This window comes from Carassius gibelio, chromosome A10 (assembly GCF_023724105.1).
Source record: "Carassius gibelio isolate Cgi1373 ecotype wild population from Czech Republic chromosome A10, carGib1.2-hapl.c, whole genome shotgun sequence".
Lineage (NCBI taxonomy): Eukaryota > Metazoa > Chordata > Actinopteri > Cypriniformes > Cyprinidae > Carassius > Carassius gibelio.
In genome coordinates, this window is record NC_068380.1 from 15,958,741 (window position 1) to 15,979,430 (window position 20,690).

At 39.4% G+C, this 20,690-nt stretch overlaps 2 protein-coding genes across 3 annotated transcripts; one reads left to right on the forward strand and one right to left on the reverse strand.

Annotated features, from left to right (window-relative positions):
- Positions 1-481: 481 nt before the first annotated feature.
- slc20a1b (solute carrier family 20 member 1b) lies at positions 482-12,593 on the reverse strand. 2 transcript variants are annotated; one of them, XM_052608442.1, is made up of 11 exons: positions 12,303-12,593; positions 10,469-11,207; positions 10,219-10,359; positions 10,010-10,095; positions 9,779-9,875; positions 5,787-5,906; positions 3,586-3,810; positions 2,943-3,489; positions 2,660-2,845; positions 2,472-2,556; positions 482-2,341 (listed from the first exon to the last, which is right to left on the reverse strand). In XM_052608442.1, the coding sequence occupies exons 2-11, from the start codon at positions 10,809-10,811 to the stop codon at positions 2,180-2,182; spliced, it is 1,992 nt and encodes a 663-aa protein (XP_052464402.1). In that variant the 5' UTR covers positions 10,812-11,207; positions 12,303-12,593; the 3' UTR covers positions 482-2,179. The 2 variants fall into 2 exon arrangements, with proteins under 2 accessions (XP_052464402.1, XP_052464401.1); XM_052608441.1 differs by having other exon boundaries at positions 2,943-3,492.
- A 1,290-nt stretch (positions 12,594-13,883) lies between these two features.
- Positions 13,884-20,440, forward strand: LOC128021344 (stAR-related lipid transfer protein 7, mitochondrial). The gene is made up of 8 exons (XM_052608453.1): positions 13,884-14,897; positions 15,265-15,425; positions 15,503-15,552; positions 16,350-16,460; positions 16,979-17,061; positions 17,152-17,251; positions 17,337-17,421; positions 18,304-20,440. The coding sequence occupies exons 1-8, from the start codon at positions 14,446-14,448 to the stop codon at positions 18,465-18,467; spliced, it is 1,206 nt and encodes a 401-aa protein (XP_052464413.1). The 5' UTR covers positions 13,884-14,445; the 3' UTR covers positions 18,468-20,440.
- Positions 20,441-20,690: the final 250 nt, after the last annotated feature.

The window sequence follows — 20,690 nt, forward strand, 5'->3', positions numbered from 1 at the left end:
ACTGATTTACTGCATAGAGCAGCAATAATTTACTGCAGTTATAAAGAATAAAACTAAAAAGGCAAACTCTCAAGAAATACTTTTGTAATTGAGTGAAATGTCAATAGTTTTGTTGCTAAATGCATGGCTTGTCTGATACAATTATTTTAAATGGTCAATTTTAACCTAGTGTTTTGTACAAAAAAATAATAAATTGAACACCATTTAGAATCGGGGATCTACACATACACATAAAAACTGTCAAAACATTTTTAGGAGAAAATGCAGAGGAATCATGCACTCCTTGCCCATATATAGCATAAAATGTAGAATTATAATTACTATAAAATATATTATTTCTTAAGTGATATGGCACACAAAATTATTACTTCTATTTAAATGAAATGGACTAAGACTTGATATTGAAAAAGGCATTTATTCTTTTTATCCCCAAAGCCAAGTGGACAACAAATTGCTTCTTTTTCTCTTTGGTTTAAAAAAAAAAAAAAAGAAAAAAAAAAAAAACAGACAGAACATCCTTAAGGCAACTACAGCAAATGAGAAAATTTCATAACCAAATTAAGCATTCACAAATGGTGGCTTCACAGCAGTGCAGATGGAGCTACGTCTACCTTCAGTCCCAACCATCATTTAACACCACTGTCCCACACCTACCTAATGAAGAGTGTAAGTCATTTGTGTTGCTGTAGGGCTTACAATAGCAACCCATTGTAAAATATATACATATATTGTTGTTCATATTGGTATACATTCCTCAGAAGTACTAGTGAAGCAGGTCTATGAGAAGCCTGGAACAGATGAGTTAACACCACTCCTCAAGTTTTACAGGAATGCTAATGCTCTCAAAACTAGCACACGGATACTTCACTCTCTTCAAGTTTAATTCACCGTTTCTGATGTCAAGAGTCACAGCAAGGCATTACTGTAAAACTCTAAGAGGGAAGAGGCTCACTGGTTGTTTTTAAACATCAGAAAAAGGGCTTTTATATCTTGACTAAAAACAAATGGTTGCCAAAATAATTTTGGCAGGGGCACATTTTGAATAATTAACTTAAGCTCTATTAATCCCTGGAGTAACTCTGGCCAGCACTGCACTGGTGAACAAGTTTGCGTATCCAAGTAACACTTCATCCTTATGCAAATACAACAACCTTTGGTGACGGAGTACAATGGGCCATAATCCACCAAATGGAGTTCAAATGTCTACAGCAAACATTTGGGGACGTGCTGCATTTGAGGGAGTAGCCAGGAGCATGCTAATTCCAGCAGAGCGTTTCTGTGCTTTAAGAAAGCATGAATCTTTGCGGTAGCTGTGGACAGGTTTAACTGCATCTCTAAGCACAGACTGGTCCGTTGTAGTTGTTATTAGACACTGGGCGAAGCAGAGCAAATATTAACCAGATCAGTTACAGTGGTGTATAACACCAAAAGAAGAATTGTATATTCTGTAAACTACTGAAGAAAATTGGACTAAAAGAATAACATCTTTTTGGTTGACCAAGAGGCTCGTTTTGTAGTGTAACCTACAAAAGAATAAAAAATAAAGACATTTGGAAAAGGACACTAAAACTGTATTAAGGAACATGATGTGAGCAACCAATTTACTTCGCTAATCAACCCTCACAAGACTTTGCTAAAAATGTGGTTGTCAGAAGGCTCTATTCGTGGCCAGCTTTGAGTTAGTCAGGTCTGCTTAAAAAAAAAATGGGGGAAATTAAATCATACCAAATGCATCAGAAGGAAAAAATTCCTCTTCCCCAAATTCTTTGCACCAAAACACTGCTTCTCTAAGGAACTCAAATTAGGAAAGTAATGAGAAATCTGTCAAATGAATGCTAATACTGCATTGTAATTGTTAACACACCTTAAAAAAAAAACAATTACATAATTACATGTAATTTGACATATATTTACAAGAGGAAATTTAAATGGCAACCATTCTAGTTTTGAAGACATTTTCTTCTCTGGCCTATGGTATGTGTCCTGGTGCAATGCACACAAATCAATAGACTAAAAATGTTGCAGCCAGGAATCACAGGCTATCGAAATGGGCCTTTTTCATCCCTCACTCATCGCAAGGATGATGAAGGGTAGAGAAGCAAACAGACAGAAGGTTGAAATATACCCTCCATCTCTCTCTGGGGCTCCCGTTAAGCTGAGAGGGAAGTAGAGCAGACTTTCAAGGCCTCAGAATGACATGGGTGAACAGGGCCATGATGGCCGCGCTGATAAGGCCAGAAATTGGCACAGTGACAAACCAGGCCATGAAGATGTTTCTGAACAGTCGCCAGTCCACTGCCTTCTTGGAGCGCAGCCAACCGACAGCCACCACTGACCCGACCTAAAAGCAAAAAAATAAAATAAAAAAAAATTCCCCCTCAACAACAAGTTGTAGTAAGCAATCTCATTCAAATAGTCTCCGTCTAAGACTTGATTTGCATTGGTTTGTTTTGCATACAGGCCCATCTTACCTTGCAGTGAGTGGTGGAAACTGGAAGACCAATGTTGGAAGCAACCACAACAGTGACGGCTGAGGCGAGTTCAATGCTGAAACCACTGAAATTAAACAAAGCATTGTTTAGGGAAGTCTGCCAGTTGGGAGGTTGTGCTCTGTACAGCAGGTGCTGTCTGATGTGACAACATGGATGTGTGTTTATACCTAGACGGGGTGATGGGGGTCAGGTCCTTGCCCATGGTTTGGATGACTCTACGGCCCCAGACCCACAAACCGACACAGATGCCAACTCCTCCATACAGCAGCAACCAGATTGGAGTTGGTGCACTAGATATAACCGACCCACTCTCATAGACCAGCCACAGGGCAACCAGGGGACCAATTGCATTACTGAAAACAAAAGAGAAGTTAAATTGTTTGAAGTGCTTAAGATTGTAAAGCATTCTTAAATCTATTTTGAGCACCGTGCAGTACAATGCTGCATTACCTGACATCATTTCCTCCATGAGCAAAGGAGCCAAAGCAAGCAGTGAGAATCTGAAGGAACTGGAAGAGCATCGACACTTCAGGTCTGTCAGCATCGGTCCTTTCCTCCTCCAAAGAACTACGGCTGCTCCCAGCGTCACCGTCAGCAATCTCCAAAGCAACCTCACCATCACCCAGACCTTCAGGTGCACCATTATCTGCCACTGCGTTGCAGTAACTCGTGTAGCTGTCCATGCGGATGCGCTTTCTCTCTTGGGTGTTGGCTTTTTCCTTGTCTCCATCTTCGGAAGCATGGAAGTCAGCTTCTTTGGGCTTGAAGTCTCCGTGCATGCCGATGATGGCCATAGTGTAGGAGGTGTAGCTGTTGTTGCGACGGATGGGCCGGTCGCCACCCTCCCCCATGCAGTCTCCCACTTTTGCCAAATGGAGTTTATGCAGCAGATCCTTGTAGAGGCCAGAGTCCTTGTGAACTGTGTGGTACTGAGAGTAACCATTGCTAGGAACGTGTGTGGGGCCATTGGTGAAATGAACATGGGCCGTCTTCGCAGCTGCTGAAAACAGAATCAAGTTACATGATTGATCTTTGACAAAAACAGTAAACGTATGTCATAACTGGCATGGATTGTGAGGCCCTACAGACTTACCACTGCCCGTCTCTGACTCTTTGAAGTCCTTTTGATCGGTGTCATCTGAATCGCCAATATCAAAAGTGACCTTGCGGTCCTCAGAAAGAGGTGGTGCCGAGGGGATGCTAGATGGCAGGGCACTGTACTCCTCAGGGACAGGTTTCAGGATGGGACTGTGAGCTTCATGCAGCTCCCTCTTCTCCATCAGAGGACTCTCAGAGGGACTGCAAGACTTTACTTCACCTGTGTATCAAATTAGTCAGTCAGTTATTTCCACATCATTTAATTTAACCTTAGGGTCAAAAATGCATAAATTTACTATTTAAAAAATAAATAAAAAATTGTATTAACATTAAATAGAGAACCCTAATCAGTTGAGTAAAGGCCAGTCTGATCAATCGTTTGTGACAAGTACAAAGGCCGGTAAGCACTTTACTCACTGGCAGTTCACATGGCCATCACATGAGCGCTTGATTCTATAAACTTTTCACAGGCAAACACTGTTTGCTTAAATTGTCACTAACCCTACATTTCAAGGACAGCATGATATAACTCCGGGTCCATCGTCCACTGATCTTCTCATAAGTGTCAAATCACACGCTTTCTATTTTTCTACTAGCCTGAACTACGTTCCTGTCAACACCTCAGCTGGACCATGGTTATCCGACCAATTAGTGCATCTCTATGACCTAATTAGAGTGTCAATGCACAGCCACACTATTCACCTTTAGATATATATATAAAAAGACTAGATGACTAACAGACTGTCCTAGTTCAAAACTGGTATTTCTTAAAAGTGCAGTTTATGTAAGAATAGTTTGTGCTTTTGTTCGTTATGTGATTTGAGGATTTAAAAAACATATGCTTGCCAATAAACTTGTTACTGTGAACTGTAACTGAGATCACAGCTGTTAAAATACTTTTTACTACATTTCACAACTTTACACGAATAAACCCTGTACTTTTGCATGGTATGAACAAGGATAATTTAAACAAAAGAAAACCCAATATAGAGTTAACAGAACTTAATTATTACTGAATACAGAACATTCCTTTAAAGAGTATATTGTCTTTCTAAGTGTCTGATTAAATCTGCTGTTCATCTTTAATCTGCAGGGTACTATCCCCAATGAACACCTGTGGACTTGCAAGGTTTATTAGCCTTAGGTCAAGAACCAGATTGCGGTCCAGACTTTTTTAGGGTCTGAAAAAAAAAAAAAACCTTCAAAAGGTTGATTTATTGTTATATTTTTAAGTGTAATGCAAAAACATCTGTAATGGGCCCAACTAAGCCATTGAGGCACCCCACCCAATCATCTTTTGCCGTGTTTCCACCTAAATTACCAGGAACAACTGTACCAACTTGTTTTTTTTCAAAGGAACCTTTTTCCTCCCCGACCTGTTGCTTTCTGCGTTTCCATTGCAGTCTAAAGTACTGTGACGATTAGGCAAATAGTCTGGTGACGTAGTTCTGTGCGCACTTCTCAATATAAAGTAAACAAATTTCAGACTTGCATCCTCGGTAGTTCTGACTTTGTGAGTTCGACACAGGAGTGTGATCTCCCTCAGACGGGAGGACGCAAGTCTGGTAATTCTGCAAACAGCAGCATACTTGATAGCATTAGTCAGCTGGTCTTGGCTACTGCAATTTTCCTCACTGTATATTTACAATAAGATGAAATATCAAACACCACTGCCTTCTTTCGTTTTCATTTAAACATTAATAGCCGCAGAAATGTAGTTCAGGGAAATGTGTATATAATGTTAGCTACATTACAATGAAATGAAATATACAGTATTGCCTCTATTTTCATTTTAACATTAAACAAAGACAAAAGATTACCAAAACAAATTATTTTTTGCTTAACCATTTTTTAAATGGTTTAAAAAATGTCCAAACATTTTTAAATATGAGCTGTCTTTATAACTAAACCACAGATTTGAGTTTTAAACAATTACTGTACTGTACAATTAGTGTTCCTGCTGTAGAAACACTCCAAGTACCAGCCCAAAGTTCCTTGTTCCTGGGTAAAGGTCCAGTTGTGAAAACGCGGCTTTTCTTTTCAGTAATCTATTTAGCAACGGTTATGCTACCCAGTTGTGCTCTGGAAATGACACTGTGCCACTAGATAGGACTCATAGCGCTATTGCTAATGATTACATCGATTTTATGGTTTACAGGGTTAGAATTAACACAAAGACTGAAGACAGATACTTACATTCAATCTTCTTCTTGAGCCGAGGGCAGACAGCAAACCAAACGATGATAGCAGTGACCACTGCCAAGCCAATGGAAATGAGCAGCACTCCCCACCAGGGCAGCTTATCAAAGCCCAGCACTGCAGTCCCATCATTCACAGGCGAAAAGGAACCAAGAGGGGTGTTGAGGGAAAAAAGAAATGAAAGGTGCTTTTGAGACAAAAGGCCAGCATGTGCTACCATCAACATAAACAGCATTAGGGAACAGACAGGGACACTGTGGATTCCTGGATGTTGGTAATGGTGTTGGAGTTAAACCATAATAATTCATAAGAAGTGGATTTACTGCATCTAAAAGTAGCTAACACCCATTTCAAAGAAAATAAAAGCATGTTTAGAGAAAAATACTTCATCCACAGGCTCTCGTTTATCATTATCAGTTAGAAGAGGAGCATTCAAAAAAATTTTTTTACTTGCTCCACATGTTTAGAAGTCCATAGAAACACAAAACTACCACTACAACCAAGCATCAAATATCTTGGTCACATTCGGAATGCAAGTACAAGGCCTGTCCTCTTACATAACACTTCAGGGAAGTAAGTGTGAACAGCAGCAGCAAACGCTGCAGTGACACAAGCCGTTGTACCATATGGTCAGCAAGCGTGAGCAGCCTTTTAAGGTATCACGGCAAAGGCTATCCTTTGGGAGGATGGGTGGAAAAATATAATAATATATCGTGACCACTCCTGCAGAAAGGTTATATCTGAGCCAAGACTGCAGTGCTAGCTGCAGTGATGAAGAATGTGCACTGCATGCTTAAGGAAGTGCGCTGGCTGAATTTTCACCATTTATGAATTTCTCATGGGGTCCCAAGCCACAGACAATGAAATGTGTCAACATAGGTTCACAAGACCAAAAACAAGGTGAAAAAAAGGTATTGTAAATATTTAGAGGAAGTTTGCCCCCACACCCCCCCACAAAAACACCACCCTGTATTGGGTAGGGCTATAAAAAAAAATAAAGACAGGTTGAGAGATGAGAGGGAGCAATGGGGCATAAACTCTGCTGCAGGGAATGCCGTGCCACTGCGTGCTAAGGTTATGCAACTTTAGTTCAATCTCAGGAGACAAGACACCAGGAATGTCTAACTCTTTCAACAGAGGTCTGAGGTACATGAGGGAGGAACAGCTGAACGTTCCAAAACCCAAATGACTTCGCAGCAACAGTTGTGGCCAGAAGAGGGGAAGGGGGTGAATAAAGGTCAATGAATAGTATGGCAGTCTGGTAAAGTTCCTGCTCACTGTGTGAGAATTCATGCTCACATCAATATAGTTTGACAAACACTGCCCCAAAAAAGGGGAGCAGCCATACCACAAACATGCAGTGGGATGAATGAATGGAAGAGGATTCATTTCCTGCTTCACCTCACAATAAAATCTGCTATCCCATGGTCTTTATAACACAATAACACAAGTTTTTCCAGACACTATCAGCACTATACCTCAACACGGTGACGGGCTAATGATGATTTGAGTCATTGTGGACTGGGCACTGATGTTTATGCCAACTATGCCGGTAGTGGTCTTTGACTGACATGCATTGTTAAAGTTCCAAGCATTTTTTTTTATAACTAACAGGTCATGAAAAAATTGTATGGTGTCCTAAAATTCTACCTTTGTAGCACTACCAAGATATTGTTTGGTGTCTGTTGAGAAACACCCAGTTTTTTTATGCCTGCCACCAAGTCTAGTAAACACAAATGAATCACGCTTTAAACAAAAAGTTCTTTTTGACACTGTAAACGGTTTTGACTCATACGGAATAAGGAGAATATAAAAACATTCCGTTTCAAATGCACAAAGTATGTTACTGCTGCCTTTCATGTTTGTTTTTGTATCCCCAGGGGAACCAAAACGCACCACTGTCTGTTTTTCCAAAGGAGAAGCAGACCGGAAAACAAGCATTGAAGTACTGGGGGCGGTAGGGTTTAGCCAATAACCATGGCCCTTATTCTCGAATTAGGAATATGAATAATACAAATTAAAGCCAGAATACACAATAAAACTTACAAATCTAAAAGGATTTTAAAACACATGGCATCAGACATCTGATGATGTATCTGAATGGCTACAGAAAAAGAAATGGGCATAATACATTAACATGAGGTTCACACACTACCAGACTATCAAATCGTTGACAACACAACAAACTAACACTAAAACATGTGCCTTGTTGCTAGGAGACAGATGAAAACAATGAATTCTAAAATTGGCTTAAAATATCAAACAAGTTTGATCTCCGCTGACTGGATGGAAATCTGTGCCCACGTTTTTTTCTTAGAAATATGGCAACTGTGCCTGCACAGAATCTGTAGACTGGCTCTGACATTTGGCAACTAGTAAAGATTCTTCAAGATAGAAAATTGGAGCAAAAATCTGGGCAAAAGTAATATTGTTTTTTCCAACCTTTAAGAGAAGTTCTTTAAGAGAAGTAAAAACTAGTTGACATTAGAAATTAGAACAAACGAGTAATTGCTGGTTGACTGAGGTCTCAAATGCTGAGGGCTGCTGACATCAAAAAACAGAATGAGGGCTTGTGTGTCATCTGTATTTTGCATGGGAAGAACTTTCCAGGCACTTTGGTTGCGTCAGTACGTCTGTGAGCTGAAACTGGGGGCAGGGGTGGGCTATAGAACATATTAACAGTGTTGAGAGGCACCATGTTCGGGGAAGGGGATTATTAGGAGCGGATCGCTGACATGATGTGCAAATCACACCTATATCTCACATGGCAAAGCTAGTTTGAACGGATTCAACTTTTTGTACAGTATGCAAGTTGGAATGTGTTGTCATGCTCATACTGCACAAACGGTTAAAACAAAACCAGAAGAACGAGGTGTTCCAAGTACCAGCGCAAACACACCGCTTCGAGGAACTCCACCTAGTTACATACTGACTGAAATTTTACAGGGCATGTGCACCTGCATTCAGCTCCCTTCAGAAGACTTCAGCTCATCCCCCGTCCTGGAAGACGCTCTGAATTACCAGAACCTGAGTGAACTGCCTTAAACAGGCTGAGAATGGGAGGAGTTAAGAGACTGTGGATCTGGTTCCTTTAAAGCTAATCCAACAGCAGATGACATGACGATGTCATGAAGTGTGGCCAAAGATCAGGATAAGCTTGAGGTTAAGATGTCTCTAATATGGCAAACTGCATTGACCTAAATCGGTGTGTGAGATGATGAGAGGATGTGTCCTTGTCCTGATGTGCTCAAACAACTCGCATGATATGTCAGCGGATGAATTTGGCTGAATTCAAATTACTCATGTACTTGACTTAAGGAATTTATTTTAAAAAAAAAAGCTAATTTCCATAAGTAACTTGCATAACTATAGACTGTCCAAATAATAACTTTCTCTGAAGCCCTACATGTTGCATTAGGATGTATAAGGCAGAAGGTATGCATGTTGCTATGTGAATGTGTGCATGTTTGCTGCACCTAGCTGTGACTACATAAAATGTGCCCACCTGGGAGTGCATGTGTACACACTCCGAGGGTGCATATCATGTCATACTCTGGCCTGAAGCCTTCATTCAATGGCCCAGGCCAGTTGACTTCTTGAATTATTGAGCCCTGTGGGTAAGAGAAAACAAAAAGGAGCAAAGGTTGCTCATTTAAAAAGGCTTCAAATTCAAAAGAATTCAGAGCCCAACAGTTAAAGGCACTCAAAAAACATGGTGCTTTCTCTACTGTGGTTGATGGTTCATTTGGATGGGCATTTATTCCACTGTTTTTTTTTTCTCTCCTAAGATGGAGAAGGAAAAACTCTCCGATTGAGGTCATAAATACAGACATCACACGTCCGTGTCATGAGTGCTCCACTGAGTTCTCCAGAGCCCAGTGGTTAAACACTGCTTTGCCTTAAGCACTGTAAACACAGTCTGGCAGAATCTGGGCATCTGGTTAGGGCGTTAATGGGCATGCAAAAGGCAGATGTAGAGCACTACTTACTCGGTGCTCCAGTAAACATGATGGAGAACAGGTTGATTCCCATTGTAACAGCATAGAAGAATGGCAGGGCCCTCAGACCATTGGGCACTGGATCTTTCTGCAAAGAACAAAGTAGAGACTGTTATCCATCACCCAGTTTTGGTGTAATTTTATTCTATATTCTTCTCATTCTACATCCAAATAATTCATTAAGACCTGAAAAAGTCTGAAAGTCTAGATTATTTTATTTACCTTTTGCAAGATGAAAATGCGAACAAAGTAGAAAAGAACTGCAGACATTATGCCAGAGAGGACAGGTGAGAGGAACCAAGAAGCAACTGTAAGAGACCAAAGAACACCGATATGTAAAGAAACATAGACATCACCGGTTTCTTGAATGGCGTAATACTCACACATGTGCAACTACAAATGAATCGTCCTTGTGAATGCAGCGGACTCACCAATTCTAAGAAGCTCCAGCCATTTGACACCTTGCTGACCTTTGGCGACCAGTGAAAAGCCAATGGTAGCTCCCACAATGCAATGGGTCCCAGAAATAGGAAGCTTCAGAAAAGAGGCAAGCAACTGCCAAGCAGCAGAGCCTTAAGGGCATTGAAAACATAAAACTTAAGAGAAAACTCAATTTCATGTAATAAAACAATTAATTAATGCTATATAACATATGAGCATTAAGCTTCATAAACCCCTCACCAAACATAGCGCTGACTGATCCAGCCATCAACACATGCTCTGAGCCGTTGTACATGGTCACGTCGATAATGCCTTTACGGATGGTCTCGCTGACTTTGGCTCCAATCAGCACAGATCCCAGTGTCTCAAATACAGTAGCAAGAATGCAGGCCTGCCTAAGTGTAACTACACCTGATCCTACTGCTGTACCAAACGAGTTGGCGACATCATTAGCACCCACTGAAAAGGCCAGGATAAACGCTATGATGAACCCTACGATTAGGAGCCATAGATAATCCGACAGATTCACTTGAGCGGCAAGAGTGGTCAAAATCGTAACCGTGGCCAGAGTTGTCGACACCATTGTGGGTTGATGGTTTTCAAGTTATACAGGAACAAAAAAAAAAGGCTTCACTATCTTACAGGGAAGAGAACCAAATATGTATAAATAAAGCAGCAGCACACAGGATATTTTAATCCCAAGATAATGGAGGTACTAGTGTTTCTAAATCTGTTTTCTGCCTCAGACCTACCTTCGCCCCTTCGCTAAACCAGCAAATCAAAGCAATCCAGACACCAGAGAGAGAATCTGTACTGCTCTACACTGATATGTTACGTTAAGGGAGAGGGTGGAGTGAGGGCCTATTGCTATCCTCTGAATAGACTAGATCTGTTACAATTTGTTTTGGCTTGGGTAATTAGGCAGACAGAGCGAACATCCATTGTGCAACTGACACCGTGAGTGAATGGTAGCTCATTCCTGGAAAAAGAAGAGAGAGAGAAAAAAGTGGGAAGGTTCCCATGTTATGCAACAATTTCACTATAGAGGGGCCAGAACTTGTAGGTTATTATATTACACACTAAAAACATTTAATATAATGTTTAATTCTTTTTTGCATATAGCGGAACTGAAGGTCTAGAAAAAACTTTCACTGTACAAAAAGGGGGCGCACCGAGAACACAGAATGAATGCATGCATGATCATACAACAAAACTCAGACCAAATGGTAACCGATGGCTTATGACTACAATGAACCAAGCCAACACATTCGAGTAACAATATGTACACACACAAAAAGAAAAAGAAAGTGATTAAAGTCAATCGGACCACTTTGTTTTACAAGCCCGGGAAGGCAGTGCTCTGATTAATACTTTAAGCTCTTTGACAGCAAACAGACACAAGTAACGTTATTCAAATGAAGCCTTCAGCGCACTGGTGTCATGTGGCTTTCCAGCACATTCCTGCAATGTACCCTTTAATGGCAAAGACACGCAGGGAATCCGTGATGAAACGCGGATGATTGTCACTCCAGGGCTGTTTGAGCTAGTTCTCCACGCTCGCGCGCAGGACACGCACTTCCTCGCTAACGTTAGCTTGAGGAACCATAAAAGAACAACCCTAAAAACGAAAATTTTAAACAGCCACAATTCGCTGATTTCAATATTAAAATAAAATAACACACTACTTCAGTGCAGAAATTTTTTAAAGCTCTTAGTTCAACGAGGCGATGTCCGTTTTTGCTGTGCGCGTCGGCTCCGCGCTAACGTTACACGTGTCGTCATTCATTCATACACGCTAACAGTCACTATAACGTTATAAATCAAAATTACTTTACCGAAAAACCAAAATAACGCAAAAAATAAAATTTGACATCTGAAAGAACATATATCAGTGGCACTGTGGTATTAACTAGTCGTAAAGATACCCTGGTGTTTTTTCCACGCGAGTCACCTGACAAAGCCACGAGCTCGCTCGCGCTCATTTTAACAGTTCAAATTTGACAACGAACAAATTTCGATAAAAACAAATATTACTCACTGCCAGCTAGAAAGGGAAAAAATACTTTTTACTCACCACTCAAACAAAATAGTCGATAAATGTCGATTTAGATATTTTTGACACTGCAGCCCGCCCAGTCAACTTCCCCTTACCGCGCGCGTGGGGTGATAGATAATAAACGCTCTCGCTTCTAACTTAGCACTAACGTCGGGTAAATAAAATCAGTTCGAAGCTTAAGACTACAAACAAGACACTGTTCGTTTGTTTAAGTTCTTGAATCAATGAAAAACTTGCAAAAAAAAAAAAAACGCTCTCAGCCGGCTTCAGTTGATGAGTTCCTGCTTGTCCAGGCAACACATTTATCATCCGACTGTGAGGGCGGGGCTGTCTTCAGGGGATAGTGACGTAGAACAGTACGAACAGTAAACCCCGCCCTCTGACATTATTTGGTGATAACTATAGGAGAAAAAAGGTTTACTTTACACAGCACCTTGTGAAAAAAATAATTATTTTTTTATTAAATAATTTAATTGATATTAAGTTATATTCTTAATTTTATTTTCCGAAAATTTAATCAAATTTTTTTTAGAATATACACACACACATATATTATATATATATATATATATATATATATATATATATATATATATATATATATATATATATATATATATATATATTCACAAATGTGTTCACAAATATCTAAGAAGTCGAGTCTGTTTCTATAATGCAGTCTCTTAATTATTAAAAAAATGGGACAGAGTAGAGTCATTGTGTATACAATTTAAACGTTGTCCTAAACCTAAATTGATGTCTGTTGGTAATTATTAAAGGTAATGTGGTCGACTGTCAGATTACAAAGGCATCTCTTGTTTTCCGTATTTGCATCTTCTGACACTAATTTTATCCAGTTCCTCTCGTTGGTTATCTGAAGTCATGGGATAGACTGAGATGAAGTTAAAGTGATGCTGCAAGCTGTGCTATAACTCCCCCACGTGGCCACAGAAAAAAAAGTTACTTCAATGGAATATTTCTCCTTGTCCTCAGGAGTACAGGATTTATGTACTTCAGATATATAGGGCATTTATTGCCCATGTGAAACAATAACGACAGGAATTATTATTTGAATGGGCTCGAGACAGACAGACAGACAGACAGATAGACAGATAGACAGATAGATAGATAGATAGATAGATAGATAGATAGATAGATAGATAGATAGATAGATGAAAGCTGGAAGTTCAGTAGACAAATCTAGACTTATGTCTACGCATGGATTTTAATAAAAAAGTTTATTAGATAATAAATTACTTGATAGTTTTGATGACTTACCTATTACTCCAAAATGTGACGAATAATGTTGTAATAATATATAATTAGTAAATGTACATATCTACTTATCTTAATTCTGATTACTCTGCATGGAATAAGTGGTTAATTATTTCATAGTTGCAGCACGGACTAGACACGTGGTTAATCTGTTTAACCTTTAAATTGTTGGGGACCACCATTGGGTTGACTTGAGGTGAGTCATGTAAACTTGCTGGTTGATCTAGGGGGACGACCAACGAAGACAGACAGCCATATTACCCTATTAGAATGAGAGCTGCATCCTCAACGTATGAGTCAGCCAATAGAAACTCGAAAAAAAGAGAAGGGCGTGGCCAACAGGGATGTTCAACGCTGCTCGCTCGTACTCCACTAGAGAGGTGTGAGGGCATGACGCTAACGCACGAGAATAAAAGTAAGATTAATTTAAGGATAGGAATACGAAAACAATTTATCTGTTATAAAACATCGTGTATGACATACATTTTTTAAAGATTCGAGTTGTTGTCGTTGATTTAATCACAGTTTGCCCGCCGTTGCATGTCATTGAATGTTGGCTAGCTAACGTTAGTCAGTTGATCTGTTATCGCAGTTGTTGGCAAATATCGAATCGTTTGTTTATCTAGTGAATTGCTATGATAGCGTTTCATAACATGAGTTGATAAACATATTTATTTTTTACTCGTGCGTTTTAGTTGTCCATTAAAACCTAAATTGTAAATTGCGAGATAATCGTTAGGGCACGTCAACTTGGCATTGCGTTGCACTTGTCTCAGTCCTCTGAATACATGGAAACTAATCTGTATTATAAAGCTTTGTTTTTTAGCTAAAAAGTGCTCGTCAAAGTTAAATAAAAAAAAATCGATTCGTAGTTCTAGAAACAAAGATGTTCCCCTCTGTCCAGCAACGCTATTTGTGCAATATAGGGGCCAGATCTGTCCGACTGCAAAGCTTCAGATCTTTTAAACTAAGTGGAGCGATAAGAAGCACACCGTGGAGTTTGTCGTGTCTGGGTGAGCGCGTGGGCCTGCTGCTGTCATGGCTCCAAAAAGCAGGAAGAGGAACGCATAAGCTGGCCTGCGACGAAAAGAAGAAGGCGAGACTATTGTCTATATTCGCCAACCATTGTAGTTTTGTGACGGGCCAGAGGCTGAGAAGGGCCTTCCAGATCGGAGAGTTGTACTCAAACCTGTACTCTGAGAGGAGCAGGTGGACGCTCGTGGGACACATATGGAGGCGCCTGCAGAGCAAACACGCCCCCACCGGAAAACTGATAGCAGCACTGGCTGGGGTCTTCATGTGGGAAGACCAGAGGATTGGAGATGACGAGCTGAAAAGGTACTTCCTTCACTTCTGAACTGTTCATGTGGTGCTATTTGTAAATTTGGGAATAAGACACACAATGTGCCCCTATGATCTGACTGATATTCACACTTGTTAAGCATCTACAGTTAAGCTTTGTAAACAAAATCCTCATAGCATCGTCCTTCTATTAACCAATCAGAAACGCTCTCTAGCTGTCAATCACTTTCCGTGTTCAGATGTTATGACATCAGATTGGCTGTCATGGCTTTAGAGGGTGTGGTTTTGAAGAGGGGCGATGCGCAGTTTAGCCAAGTTTAGTTTGTGGCACATTTGTTATTATTTTATCTCCTTGTTTCTGCATTATTGTGGTTAAAGCAGCTCTTCTGTACTTGCACTTCAGGTGTGCATGGGAGCTACAAGCACTGGAGTCAGTGAGAAGCCAGAAAGTGAACCCAAAGACTGCCGTGCATGTGGATCCAGGCTGGGAGGTGGTGGTGGAGAAGAAGAACTTAAGGGTGTGGAGGAGACCCATCCAGGGGAGCCATCTTTTTGAATACAGAGGTATGTTCTAAATGCTAAAACCGTTTGTCCAGTCCTATTCAGACAACAGATTCACATGTCTGGCTCTCTTGTTACAGTGTTTGGTTCATATGCAGACGTCACTCCCCGGCAATTCTTCAATGTTCAGGTACTAAATAATTTAATATTAAGTGCTTGAGTGTCACTTTGCTAGTAAGATTTTAAAGACATGACCTGAACCAGTCACATGTGCCTGTATGAGATCCTGAGCATGCCACCATTCATTTTTAATTTTAATACTGAATATTAATTTTGTACAAGAAACATTTCAATGCTTATTTGCATGCTGTTTACCTATTATTACCTGAGGAGTATAAAAAGTAAAAAAGCAAGCAGAATCACTAAATTATAGATAATAAAATAAAATAAAAAGAAGTTTTAACAGGTCAGCAGTCAAATGTTCTGCAGGCACACATTTACTCCTCTGAACTCATGAATAACTTCTTACTCTCATATATTCCCCTGTAAATGTAAGGGACTAATAAGATTCCAGTTACTGTTCCTAAAAAATATACTTTAGACAAATTTCACATTCAACAGCAAATATGTAATGAAAACCATAATATTTAAATCTAATTGACTGCAGTAATGTTTCTGTTGCGCTCCACCTGCTTGTGACCCATAACGTTTAAAACAAATGAGTAAAATGTAAGTTATGCACTGAAGAAAGCACAATGCATTTTGTGTTGTCTTGTTATTTGGTGTGGGATTTAGTGTCTAAGACAGACAGCATGTGTTTCACACCAGATGCGAGAGTTGGCAACCCTTTTGCATGTTTCAGGCGTCACCTGCCTTTGCACTTCGCTTGTTAAAGATGTTATATCTTGTGTGTGCATGTGGTTAGTATCTGCTGTTAGTATTTGAATGTTATATTTAGACTCTCCCAAATATTTCCCTTTACTCCAGTTGGACACGGAGTACAGAAAGAAGTGGGACGCGCTGGTCATCAAACTGGAAGTGGTGGACAGGGACGTCAACACTGGCACCGAGGTCATTCATTGGGCTACGCATTTTCCAGTAAGCTCAAGTTCTACACTGCCTGCTGTCACAACAAGAAAACATCCTTCTGATTTTTGCAGTGGACAGTTAATGGGCTCGATTTATCAGAAGTGTAATCTAGTACTAGTTGGCTGAAGATTTAAAAGCTATTAAGCTAAATCTTCTTTCTGCCGTCAGTCCACCATGCTGGATTCATTTTCATTGTTAAAGAATTGATTGATTAAGAAGTTACAATCCTTCAAAATCCTAATAGGATTTTGATTGGCTTTAAAATCCAAGTAAACAGTATTTTATATATGTATTTATATACAAAATATGTTGATTCTTAACAGCTACCATTTAATATTCCCAAGTGCAATGGCTTATGGGTATTCACAACAGCCTTTTTATCAGTTTTAGTTGTTAGTAGTTTAATTATTTATTTTAAAGCTGAAGAACATGTAGATATTAGTAGAACCTTATTTTATATTCTGTTAGTATTTACAGTGTTGTTTAACAGCAGTTCGTATTATAATTTGTTGACCTTTCCTGTGCAGTATCCCATGTACTCCAGAGACTATGTCTATGTGCGCCGATATCACGTCGACCTGGAGAACAACTTAATGATCTTAGTCTCCAGGTATCTGTTGTTGCCATTTTATAGGAATTATTAAGTGACATTTTAATTAGCGTGTCCTTTTTATTAAGTGTGTTTGCTTTCTCTGTCCAGAGCCATCAAACACCCTAATCTCCCAGAGACCCAGGAGTTCGTCCGAGTTCACTCTTACCAGTCCAAGATGGTGATCCGCCCACACCGGTCATTTGACGAGGTGAGAATAGGGAATCTCCACTGTGTCCATCTGTCTGCGATTGGTCTTAGTTTGCAGTCTTAAGCTAGTGATCTTGTCTCAACAGAATGGCTTTGATTACCTGCTGACTTACAGCGATGATCCCCAGACGGTCTTCCCTCGCTATTGCGTCAGCTGGATGGTGTCTAGCGGTGAGCCATCTGTTTTGTTAACTCATACTTTTTTTTTTAATATGCAGGGTTTTCATGTGTCCTGGAAAATTGATGACCAGTCATGAAAAATAAGAGAAAATGTCAAATTTCCTGGAAAATTTTGTTGTCTTGTTGTTGTTTTTTATATAGTTGTGTTTTCCTTTAGCCGAGAAGGAACCGTTTACCGCTGGCCCGAAAAGAAAAAAAAATCTTCTAAACGCGCAAACGGAAACCAGTTCTTTTGTTTCTTTCAGCTGATCTCAGTTCTGGACTTGCACACAAACTGTATTGCTAGCATTTTCCAAAATGTAATTTGTGTGGAAATACAACAACTGTAAATGGCACGTTAACAGAGGCCAGAGATAAATGCAAAGAGGGGAAAATACTGTAGCTGGCAGAGCAAACTCACTGTTCATGATGCACAAAATATTGGAAGAAAATCCTTAATATTGAATTAAGTAGGGGGGGGGGGGGGTTAAAAATGAAGGGAACTGAGGGAAATTTAGTCTTGATGAATGTTTGTTGTTAAGTTGTCAAGCAAATTGTTAACTTGTTAATTAATAATTTTTATTGTTGTCAAAAGAAGGCTATTAGTACTTTTGTACCAAGTCGATACTGAAATAAAATAATAAAAAAAAATGTCAAATTTTGACCCCCTTCCAAATTATTACTCGTATCGTTGAAGTCACTACCTGATTTCCTAAACCTAACCCCACACCTACTCTCAAACCTACAAATAATAGGGGGCTGTTGGAGGTCTTTGAATTTCACAGATGAATTGGCTGCCATCATGAAAGTCCATGTTCATTAATTCTGCCCTTTCTGCAGCTGCTGCTTCTTGACACCTGTTCGCGATGATTTCAATTCCTCTCTATCTCACAGGCATGCCAGACTTCCTGGAGAAGCTTCACAGCGCTGCTCTCAGAGCTAAAAACATGGACGTCGGAGTCCAGGACTACGTCAGCATCATAAAACCTACCCAACCCACCCAAGAGCGACTAGCTGATAGTGCTCACACCGGTGGCCCGAGTCAGATCTACGCCTGAGCGACTGGATACAGCGATTGATGTACTGTTGAAAAATGACCTGGAACAGAACATTTTTTTGCTTATGGGGTCATTATTTGAATCCACAAAGAAATTCAAACCATCTATTCCCAAAATTCATCTATGCCAGTCCTGCACTAACTGTCATACTGAGCACTCACATCCCCCATTTCATGTGCTGTTAGTTTGCTTCCTCTTTCTGCAGGGTGCGTCTAAACCAAACTGCTGAGATGAGCCAAAATAATGGCATTTATTAATTGTAGATTCTCCTGCCAAAGCAGCATTTCACTCCACATTTAAATCATCAGAATCAATCATGCTGTTGAGAAGCTGATAAACAACAGAAGCATGCACACACCCAACCAGGAAGCCATTTTTTTGTTTGTTTCTACTGTGGTGAGCTGCTCTCAGCGGAACCAGATCGAGTCCCCATCGTCCTCATTTACCGTGTGAATGTTCACTGCCAGTAAACCCCAAACAGCCTTCACAGGATCACCAGAACCTCTGGAAACACGAGAGAGGTGTGTCTTCTGCCAACCGCAACATCCTCACGATCAGGCTCAGATTCCTCCTGCGCTCTAGAGGGCTGTTTGAAGTATAATGCATCTTTTCTACTCTGAACTCTTGAACAGCAAATGAGGACACTGTGACTTGATGTATTTTGTGCAAGTGCAAACAATTTTTTTTAATTTTTTTTTTGTTATCGGGCATCCACTCTAATGGGATTGTCTTTGTTATACATGTTTACTTGAGAGAAAAAAAAAATGAATTGATACAGTCCAACTTAGCTCGTTGATCCAGATTACACTGCACTTGATCGACCTCTAGACATAAATCTAGATTGTTGTCCTGTTTTGGTCTCCGTCCCATGCTTTGACCTATATTTCATACTGATGTATGTAGTGACACCAGTGAAGTTATTCATACAGTAGCACTATAGTCTGCTGCGTGGAGAAAACATATGTAAATGATCTGAGGAAAGGTACATGCATCTTGTGTCAGTTTTATCTTTATGGCCTTTCCAGAGGAACATTTCAAATGAAAGCAGATCTTTCGAATCCTAAGGACAGATTTTTTTTGGTAGATGTGCAAATATGTACTCTTGTGTGACATCCAGATGTCCTCCGTTTGAATGAGGTTAGCACTTGATAATGGCATGGCGTTTTTTGTTACACGAGTGGTAACTAAATATCTTAATTTCAAAAGGAATTATGTTGCACTTGAAATGTGAATGGTCCCAAAGACGCAGTGTTGAGTTAGATGATTATGACATCCATATAATCAAGCATGCGAATTTTCAGTTTTTAATATCTGCTCTTTACTGAAGGTGCAAGTAAACCTCAGCATCTTGTTCACTATTGTTCAATATGAAATTAATTCCCTCTTTTTTTTGTTATGTCCTTGTTTCGGTAATTTAGTCAGAATTACCATTTCGCACTATTCTGTTAGGGTTCATCATAAAAAGACATGGCCTAAATATATTTGTGTGAGTTTAACATTTAGATAGAACTGCCCTGTTTACATCCCAATGTGTTTAAGGAGAAAAAAGATAGCAAAAAAAAATAATAATAATAAAAGGTTTTTTTAAGATTTTTTATTTTTTTTTAAATTTTTGATTTGTACAATAGATTGGAAAAACGTTAAAGAGGTATATGTTGAAATGATGTACTGTGCTATTGCATAATGACAATTTTATTATTATTATTTTTTACACCTTAACACAAATAGAAATATATAACCAGTCTTGTTCCGTTTCCCAAAAATGATCATTTCCATGCAAATTACATTGGTCCACTCATCCTGAATATGGTTGTGGAGCACAATGCTTTCTGCCATTTCATCTAAGCATCATGCTAAAAAATGCATTTTCTTCAACTTATGATTTGAGCTTGTTTTTTTTTTTTTTTTTTGCAATAATATGAAAATGATCTATCCAATTCATTAATTGTTGACAATAAAATAATTCGGAATAATTTTTGAGTCTTGTTTCATTTTCTTAATGTAGGTATAGTGTCGAAGACTGTGACCTTCAAAAACGGCAGTAAATCTGATGTTTTAATAGCTTTTAATCATAACATGCAGCCACTTCTGGGAACAACAGAATAAATGTAAGTCCAATAACATTTTTCATAGATAGACTGCATTTATTTAATAGTCTTGATATGTATTAATGGTGTTTGCAGAGTATTATTATCAGTATTATCATTGCTCATATTGAAGGTT

What these genes read in the sequence shown, in the direction of transcription:
- LOC128021344 (XM_052608453.1), top strand. Translation starts at nt 14,446, where the DNA reads ATGTTCCCCTCTGTCCAGCAACGCTATTTGTGCAATATAGGGGCCAGA. An exon ending in GGCAATTCTTCAATGTTCAG is followed by an intron (nt 15,553 to 16,349) that starts GTACTAAATAAT and finishes CCTTTACTCCAG; the next exon opens with TTGGACACGGAGTACAGAAA. An exon ending in ATTGGGCTACGCATTTTCCA is followed by an intron (nt 16,461 to 16,978) that starts GTAAGCTCAAGT and finishes TTTCCTGTGCAG; the next exon opens with TATCCCATGTACTCCAGAGA.
- slc20a1b (XM_052608441.1), bottom strand. Translation starts at nt 10,811, where the DNA reads ATGGTGTCGACAACTCTGGCCACGGTTACGATTTTGACCACTCTTGCC. An exon ending in ATCAGTCAGCGCTATGTTTG is followed by an intron (nt 10,360 to 10,468) that starts GTGAGGGGTTTA and finishes AATGCCCTTAAG; the next exon opens with GCTCTGCTGCTTGGCAGTTG. An exon ending in GCTGGAGCTTCTTAGAATTG is followed by an intron (nt 10,096 to 10,218) that starts GTGAGTCCGCTG and finishes GGTCTCTTACAG; the next exon opens with TTGCTTCTTGGTTCCTCTCA.